The sequence below is a fragment of the Prionailurus bengalensis genome, chromosome C1 (genome assembly GCF_016509475.1).
Source record: "Prionailurus bengalensis isolate Pbe53 chromosome C1, Fcat_Pben_1.1_paternal_pri, whole genome shotgun sequence".
In the NCBI taxonomy this organism is placed as follows: Eukaryota; Metazoa; Chordata; class Mammalia; order Carnivora; family Felidae; genus Prionailurus; species Prionailurus bengalensis.
In genome coordinates, this window is record NC_057345.1 from 107,810,336 (window position 1) to 107,819,650 (window position 9,315).

The following is a 9,315-nucleotide window of genomic DNA, read 5'->3' on the forward strand; positions in this document are numbered from 1 at the left end:
GTTATGCATTTCAAAAAAATGTAGAAAAAGGCAACAAAAAGCAATCATAAAAAGAAATATTTATTATTTTATATATTGTGTATTTAATACTTGTTTCTTTGCCTGGATTCATCCATGCTTTGGATTATTTATGAACATGGTTTTCTTGAGAACTTCTGTAACTACACACTTGCACATGGGACCTAGACAGCCCCTAGGTTATAGCAAAAGACTCTTACAAGCCTTCTACTCTATTCTTTAGGTCTAAAGTCTGACCCCCTCCAGCCAGGATTTATTTCCACATAGAGCGGAGTTATAGGTATTTCTTGAGAGCAGACAGGCTGTGGGCTAGTGGTCTGGCAAACTCATCCCTCATGAGATGTGATTCTTCCACCTTGATACCACATACGCTGGCCTGAACATCCCATAGAGGCATACAACTTTCAATTCTGTGCCCTTGGAAATGAATCTCTAGGTCTAATTGTGAGAATGACCATGTTTTGCAAGTGAGGAAATTGATATTCAGAGAAAAGGCTTGGCTGAAGTCACAAAGCAATAGAAAAAGGGGACAAGTTTCCCAAGATGCCTCCCTCACCTCCCCATGCCCAGGTCAGATGAGTATCACAGGAATGACTGAGTCCCCAGAGCCCTCTGTGAGTCTCTGTGAAAAGGGACCCTGGGGGGTTTTCTGCTTCAGGTACCTGTGATGAGTCAGGAAAGGGCTGGAAGAAGTTGACCAACTTGAGTGGTGAAACCAGTCCATCTTCTTCAAGCAGGGCAGGAGGCTGGGCTGGGGAAACATATAAGGGCACCCTGGCCCCTGCTCAGCTCAGCACTGCACTAGAGGCCTCCACAGCTGTCCCCACTGTGAGTCTGGTAAGTACTAGCTGGGAGCCCTGGGACTGGCACTGCACACTAGAGTGTGGTTGTGTGGCTAGCCTGGGTGGGTGCGTGGATCACTCTCAGACTGGATTCAGATGGACTTCATGTCTTTCCAGGTGGACTCAGGTCACTATGCTGAGAGACATATGCCATGGCATGGAAATACAGAACAGAGAGCAATCTGCTCCCCTCCTGTACCATCTTTTCTTGGTTTGATGTTTTGGAGAGAGAGGGGGAGAGAGACAGAGAGAGAGGAGAGAGAGAGAGAGAGGAGATGGGGATGAGGAGAAGTAGAGCCAATTTCTTCCCTGAACTGTCTTACTTGGGCTGACTGTGATTGTGCCTTCATCAGTGGGCAGGGGTTGAGGGAAATGCATGTGGCTCTTGCTATGCTGCAGAATGGAGGACTGAAAAATGGGGAAAGACTTCTAATTGGAGAGACCTAAGCAAAGCAGTGGCAGGAAAATGCAACTGAAAGGTACAAGACTCGAAAGAACTCGCTCCACTTCTCAGGAACCTCCCAGGCCTTCCCTCTACCCCACCCCAACCCACCCCCCAGGTGCTAGGGCTGCAGTGGAAGCTCCAAAGGTCATGAGAGAAAGCTATGGAGTGGAACAGGCCAATCTGCTAACTTTTCAGAGGAGAAATCTGAGGCCCAGTGGGGCTAAGCGACCTGCTCAGAAACACGCAGCCTTTCAGTGTGACACTTAAGCAGATTCTAGGTCATGTGACCAGTCCAGGGCATGTGCCATGACCCTGGCATGGACCACTGATTTTCTAGGACTCAGGAGTCCTCCAAAGTCCCTCTCTTCCTAGGGACTCACCTCTTCCCATCAGAGCTTATCTCTCCTTCTTGGTCAGTGGAGATTAGAAGTAGGGGCAGAGGCAGGATGGCTCAGTGATTTAAGTGTCCAGCTTGGTCTCAGCTCAGATCATGATCTCATGGTTTGTGGGTTGGGATCAAGCCCTGTGTCTGACTCTGCATTGACAGTGCAGGGCCTGCTTGGGATTCTCTCTCTTTCCTTCCCTCTCTGTCCCGACCCAGCTTACACTCTCTTTTTTTTTTTTTTTTTTTTAAAAAAAAAGGAGCGAGGGCAGAAGCAAGGATTAGGCAAAAAATGGCACCCAGCCGACCCTTGTCCAGAAACTTCAAAGACAGACCTCTTTGTTGGCTCTTTCTGGGAACAAGAGGTTCCCAGGAGGGTCTTTCTTGGCTGTCCCCCTCCTCCCCCCCACTCTGTGATTCTGGGTAACAGCAACCCAGAGTGGGTAGGAGAGCCCCAACCCAAGGTAAGAGAAGGGATGCTGAGAAACCAGGCACTGCTACAGATTGCAAGTATTCATCTACTCCCTCTGACTTCAGTCACCCTTCTGACCCCTCCTGTCTTTTAGGTTGATCTAAAGCAGCTTCCAGGATGTCCCAGCAACACACTCTGCCAGTGACTCTGCCTCCCACACTCTGTCAGGAGCCCCTCAAGCCAGTTTGCCCTCCCATCAATACCCAGCCCGAGCAAGTGAAACAGCCAACCCCACTGCCTGCCCTGTGCCAGAAGATGCCCTCTAAGCTCCCAGGGGAGGTCCCCCAGGAGCATGGGGAGAATCATACAACTCTCGTGAAGGGGGTGACTGAGCAACAATGTGAGCCACAGCAGCAGGAACATCATCTGGAACAGCAACAGCAGCAACAGCAAGACTCACAGCAGCAGGAACAGCATCCAGAACAGCAGCAGCAACAGCAGGACTCACAGGAGCAGGAACTTCACCTGGAACAGCATCTGGAACAGAAGCAACAGCAGCAAGAGTCACATGAGCAGGAACTTTGCCTGGAACAGCATCCAGAACAGCAGCAGCAGCAGCAGCAGCAGCAGCAGCAAAAGTCACAGGAGCAGGAACTTTGCCTGGAACAGCATCTGGAAAAGAACCAGCAGCAACAAGAGTCACAGGAGCAGGAACTGCACCTGGAACAGCATCTGGAACAGAAGCAGCAGCAGCAGCAGCAAGAGTCACATGAGCAGGAACTTTGCCTGGAACAGCATCCAGAACAGCAGCAGCAGCAGCAGCAGCAGCAAAAGTCACAGGAGCAGGAACTTTGCCTGGAACAGCATCTGGAAAAGAACCAGCAGCAACAAGAGTCACAGGAGCAGGAACTGCACCTGGAACAGCATCTGGAACAGCAGCAGCAAGAGTCACAGGAGCAGGAACTTCACCTGGAACAACATCTGGAACAGAAGCAGCAGCAGCAAGAGCCACAGGAGCAAGAAATTCACCTGGAGCAGCATCTGGAACAGCAGCAGCAGAAAGAGTCACAGGAGCAGGAACTGCACCTGGAACAGCATCTGGAAAAGCAGAAGGAGCAGGAAATACAGCAGCAGCAACAAAAGGAACAGTGTGAGGAACATCAGGAAGCAAAAAACCTGGAGCAGCAGCTGGAGCAAGAGAAAGCACAAAGGAAGCAGCAGCAAAAGGAACAGCTGGGACAGGAGAAGAAGATCATGGGCCAGCAACTGGATGGAGATCTAGCAAAGAGAAATGAGCACCTGGAAAAGAGAGAAGAGCAGCAGCCAGAGCCAGCAGAGCAGCAGGAAGGCCAATTGACGCAGCCTGCATTTGTCCCAGCTCCTGGCCAGGTCCAAGAGCCCCTACTAGTCCATCCACTGAGGGGAGAAGTCATGCCCCTCATAGACCAACAGCAGCAGAAGCAGGAGGTATATGGCCCCCCAAAATATAAGTAAGCACCCCCAGTCCCAGAGGCTCTCAGGCTATCCCACACAAGTGACAAGAGAGCCAGTGGCCTCTCTTACCTCAGGTCCCCAGCCTGGTGGCCCACCTCATCTGTGAACCTGCCTAACCCTGTCCTTCTGCATGTTTCTTTGATGGGGCTGGGAGAAGGGAAAGTTATTGCCCAGAACCCATCCCTAATGAGCTCAGTCCCAACAGGTGGCCATGGCCTCTGTCACTAATTCTGACTTTGTCCCCAGTATTATAGTTGAATCTGTGAGTATTTACAATAATACAGAATAAATCCTGGAAGTCTGGGATCCTGTATTCTCTTTGTCTTTTCTCCTCTGTCTCTCACCATGTAAAGAACCTGTGCATGAGTCAATGGTTGCAATGCACTCTCTTGGCCAATTCCCAAAAGAGGACAGACATCTTTAATTCTGTTCCCCAAACCACCCAGTGCATTCAACAACTTCTTAAAAGGAACCAAAACCAAAACCAAACCAAACAAAAATAACTTCACTCATGTACCTGAAATCAATGTTTGCCAATTGCTGGCCGTGAAACAGGGACAAGTTATTCTGGTTGGGGGAAGGAGAATCTGTCCACCTCATTCCAGCACTGCCTCACACCACACACTAGGCTCAATCCTAGCCCCTGGCCAAGCTCCACACGTTGCCTCTGATCTCCTTTTATCGCCTCACATCGGGGACGACCATGGGAAGACAACACCAGGGAGGTGTGGGGCTCCAGCTGGGTTCTTGTCCTTTTCTGGGTGTTCTGTCTGTAGAAAAGCTTCCAAGAATCTTATGAACTGTCTACTTGGATAAGGAAGATTTTAAGAAAGTGATAGGAGAAGAATTGAGCAATGTGAGAAGAGGAGACAAGCTCAAGACTGGTGTCTGATGGGGAAAGTGACAGTGTGACTAAAGAAGGTAAAGATTGGGCTTGCTGTAATCATGGGAGTGCCAAAAAGGCTGTAGAAATACAGACCCAAGGCCACTGCAGTCATTACCCTTGATGACACTTCTCCAGTTTTACTGCCATCAGTCACATCAGGACTTGGGACACTCTCTCTCCTAAACTCTACTTTAATGCTCCAAATCACCTGCCTTTCACTATTTAACCCTATCATTGCAAGCAGGTTGTCTCAAGCCACCCAAAGCTATTTTATCACAGCAATGAGTATATGTCTGGGGTATATTGAGACGTCCATAGGCAGCCAGATTCAACAGACCTGAAAGGCACTTGGCCTCCCTCACTCCCCGCCCAACCCCATGGCAACACTCGCCATGTCTCCCCCTTAAATACCCTTTCTGGGGCAGTGATACCACCATCTGTGTATTCATCTCAGGAGAGACACCATGATCACTCCTCCTCCTCTTCTTCCCCAGGCCCTGCCCAGGACCACTTCCTTGCTATCCCTGCAACACGCCCAAGCTTGGACTGAGATCATTCCTCACCTCCTCTATTGCAGTGGCCTTCAAGCTGGTCTCCTTTACTCCCTGGCTCCCTACACACCCCACATTGCACGCATGACACAGAGGACAGGGTATTCTACTTAAACTTCTGATCTTACCTCATTGCTCCTGCTAACACTTGTCAGTGGCACTCATTACAGATCTTCCTCAGCTTACAGTAGGGTTACATCCCGCTAGACCTATCATAAGTTGGAAATACTGTAAGATGAAAATACGCTCAATACACCCAACCTACCAAACATCAGAGCATAGCATAGCCCACCATAAACATGTTCAGAGCACTTACATTAGCCTATAGTTAGGCGACATCATCCAACACCAAGCCCATTTTATAATGCAGACTTGAACATCTCATGTAATTTATTGAATTCTGTACTGAAAATGAAAAACAGATAGGTGGTATGGTTACAGAATGGTTATAAGTGTCTCAGTTCACCCTTGTGACTGTGTGGCTGACAGGGAGCTTGGCCTCCCTGCCACTGCCCAGCATTACAAGAGAGTAGCATCCACACATTGCTAGCCCAGGAAAAGGTCCAAATTCAGAATTTGAAGTTTGGTTTCTACTGGAGGCATAATGTTTTCACATCATTCCATAGTCAAAAAATCCTAAGTCAAACTATAGTAAGTTAGGAACCATCTGTACTTACTTAAAGATGAACACACTCCAGTCCTCCCAACAGGACAAGAGTTAAGAGAATCCTGGGTAGGACTGGACAGGAAGATTGGGGGCCAAGGGAGAAGTTACCAGAAAAACTTAGAGTATGCACACATTTCCTTTAGAGTCTTAGGTTTTGATTTTTTTAAAATAAACTTTATTTTAGAGCAGCTTTGGATTTACAGAAAAGTTGAGAAGCTAGTACAGAGAGTTCCAACACACTCCACACCCAGTTTCTTGTATTATTAACATCATACATGGATATAGTTCATTTATTACAATTAATAAATAATATTAATATATTATTATTACCTAAAGTTCATGATTTACTCTGATTTCCTTAGTTTTTACCTAATGTCTTTTTCTGTTCCAGGATTCCACCTAAGATGCCCCCACTATATTTAGTCATCTTGTCTCCTAGGCTCCTCGTGACTGTGACAGTGTCTCAGACTTCTCTTTTTTTTGTTTACCTTGACCGTTTTGAGGGAGTAGCTATTTTGTAGACTATCCCTCAATTTGGGTTTGTCTGATATTTATCTTATGATTAGAATTAAGTTGGGGGGTTTTAAGGAGAAAGAGCATAGGGGTAAAATTTCATTGTTATCACATTGTATGAAGACTCCCATCTATCTATAGTGTCCTGTCCTGAGTGTCAAGTATCAACATAAATTGTTTGGAATTTTCTGTATAGGAAACTTGTTTCTTCCTTCTTGCTGTTTATATGTTTAATCACTTGTTTATATCAGTATGGACTCATGATATTTATTTTATATTCTGGTTTATAATCCAATAGTTATTTATTTTTCTTTTTTATTGTGGTCAAACACACATGACATAGGGGCGCCTGGGTGGCTCAGTCAGTTAAAGCATCCGACTTCAGCTCAGGTCATGATCTCATGGCTTGTGGGTTTGAGCCCTGCATTGGGCTCTGTGCTGACAGCTCAGAGCCTGGAGCCTGCTTCCTCTCTCTCTCTGCCCCTCCTCTGCTCATGCTCTGTTTCTCTCAAAAATAAATATTAAAAAAAAATTAAAAACCCCACATAACATAAAACTTACTATCTTAATAATTACACAGTTCAATAGGATTAACTACATTTATTTTGTTATGCAACTTTCCATCTCCAGAACTCTTTCATCTTGCAAACCAATCACAACAATGGCAACCACCATTCATTCTCTTTTCTTGACTTCTTTTTGTCTTTTTTAAAAAATCTCTCCTTTCCCCCAAATTCCAGCCTCTGTTAATTATCATTCTACTCTCCAAGTTCAGCATTTTTGGTCATGAATAAGTAATTATGTATTAAGCTAAATAATATATATTATTACATAAAAATTATATGGTACACTAAATATAATATAATATAATATAATATAATATAATATAATATGTTATATATCACATTTGATTATCCATGCATCTTCTGACATTTATATTATTTCCGTATCTTGGTCATTGTGACTAATGCTACAGTTAACATGGTAGTGCAGATACGGAATTCATTTCCTTTGGGTATATACTCAGAAGTAGAATTACTGGACCATATGGTAGTTTTATTTTTAGTTTTTTGAGGGTCATCCATATTATTTTTTATTAAGGCTGTGCCAGTTTACATTTTCACCAATAGCGTACAATGGTTCCCTTTTCTCCACATCCTTGCCAACACTTGCTAGCTTTTGACTTTTTTTTTTATAATAGCTATTCTAACAAATATGAGGTGATATCTCATTGTGGTTTTAATTTTCATTTTCCTGCTGATTAGTGATGCTGGGCATCTTTTCATATTCCTGTTGGAAACAGTATGGTATTGACACAACAATGGACACATAGTTTAATGGAACAGAAGAGAGAAACCATAAATAAAACCATGCACACATGGTCAACTAATTTTCAACAAAGATGCCAAAAATACACAATAGGAAAACATAATCTCTTTAAGAAATGGTGTTGGAAAAAAACTGGACATCCACATGAAAAAGAATATAATTGGCCTCTTAGAACCATACAAAAAGTCAACTGAAAGGGGGTTAATGATTTAAATGGAAGATATGAAATCATAAAACTCCCAGAAGAACATGTGTGGGAAAAGCTGTTTGACATTGACCTTGGCAATGTTTTTTTTTAATTAATTAATTAATTTTTGTTAATTTACATCCAAGTTAGTTAACATATAGTGCAATAATGATTTCAGGAGTAGAATCTAGTGATTCATTCCCTGAATATAGCCCTCAGCGCTCATCCCAAAAAGTATCTTCCTTAATGCCCCTTGCATTTAGCCCATCCCCCCAACCACAACCCATCCAGCAATCTTCAGTTTGTTCTCTATATTTAAGAGTGTCTTATGTTTTGTCCCCCTCCCTGTTTTTGTACTATTCTTGCTTCCCTTTCCTTCTGTTCATCTGTTCTATATCTTAAATTCCACATGAGTGAAGTCATATGATATTTGTCTTTCCCTGACTGATTAATTTCACTTAGCATAATACCCTCCAGTTCCATCCACATTGTTGCAAATGGCAAGATTTCATTCTTTTTTATTTCTGAGTAATATTCCATTATATATATTATATATAAATATATATATCATATATCATATATATATATATATATTCCATTCATTAGTCGATAGACATTTGGGCTTTTTCCATACTTTGGTTATTGTTGATAACGCTGCTATAAACATTGGGCTGTATGTGCCCCTTCAAAATAGCACACCTGTATCCTTTGGATATAGCAATTGCTGGGTCATAGGGTAGTTCTAATTTAATTTTCTGGGGAACCTTCATACTGTTGTCCAGAGTGGCTAAACCAGTTGACATTCACACCAGCAGTTGCAAAGAGCTCCTCTTTCTCTGTATGCTCATCAACATCTGTTATTTCCTGAGTTGTTAATGTTAGCCATTCTGACAGGTGTGAGGTAGTATCTCATTTTAGTTTTGATTTGTATTTTCCTGATGATGAGTGATGTTGAGCATTTTTTCATGTGTCTGTTAGCCATCTGGATGCTTCTTTGAAAAAGTGTCTATTCATGTCTTTTGCCCATTTCTTCATTAGATTATTTGTCTCTTGGGTGTTGAGTTTGACAAGTTCTCTATAGATTTTGGATACTAACCCTTTATCTGCTATGTCATTTGCAAATATCTTCTCCCATTCCATTATTTGCCTTTTACTTTTGCTGACTGTTTCTTCCACCATGCAGAAGCGTTTTATTTTGATGAGGTCCCAATAGTTCATTTTTGCTTTTGTTTTCCTTGCCTCTGGAGACATGTTGAGTAAGATGTTGCAGCCAAGGACAAAGAGGTCTTTGCCTACTCTCTCTTCTAAGAGTTTGATGGCTTTCTATCTTACATTGAGGTCTTTCATCCATTTTGAGTTTATTTTTGTGTATGGTGTAAGAAAGTGGTCCAGGTTCATTCTTCTGCATGTCGCTGTCCAGTTTTCCCAACACCATTTTCTGAAAAGACTCTCTTTATTCCATTGGATATTCTTTCCTACTTTGTCAAAGATTAGTTGGCCATATATTTGTGGGTCCATTTCTGGGTTCTCTATTCTGTTCCATTGATCTAAGTGTCTGTTTTTGTGCCAGTACTATACTGTCTTGATGA

At 43.4% G+C, this 9,315-nt stretch overlaps 1 protein-coding gene across 3 annotated transcripts; it reads left to right on the forward strand.

Annotated features, from left to right (window-relative positions):
• Nucleotides 1-734: 734 nt before the first annotated feature.
• Nucleotides 735-3,899, forward strand: IVL (involucrin). Of its 3 annotated transcripts, XM_043576400.1 has the most exons (3): nucleotides 735-855; nucleotides 2,254-2,648; nucleotides 2,838-3,899. In XM_043576400.1, exons 2-3 carry the CDS (start codon nucleotides 2,277-2,279, stop codon nucleotides 3,591-3,593), a joined length of 1,128 nt encoding a protein of 375 aa, XP_043432335.1. In that variant the 5' UTR covers nucleotides 735-855; nucleotides 2,254-2,276; the 3' UTR covers nucleotides 3,594-3,899. The 3 variants fall into 3 exon arrangements, with proteins under 3 accessions (XP_043432335.1, XP_043432333.1, XP_043432334.1); XM_043576398.1 differs by having other exon boundaries at nucleotides 2,254-3,899; XM_043576399.1 differs by lacking the exon at nucleotides 735-855 and adding an exon at nucleotides 1,209-1,339 and having other exon boundaries at nucleotides 2,254-3,899.
• Nucleotides 3,900-9,315: the final 5,416 nt, after the last annotated feature.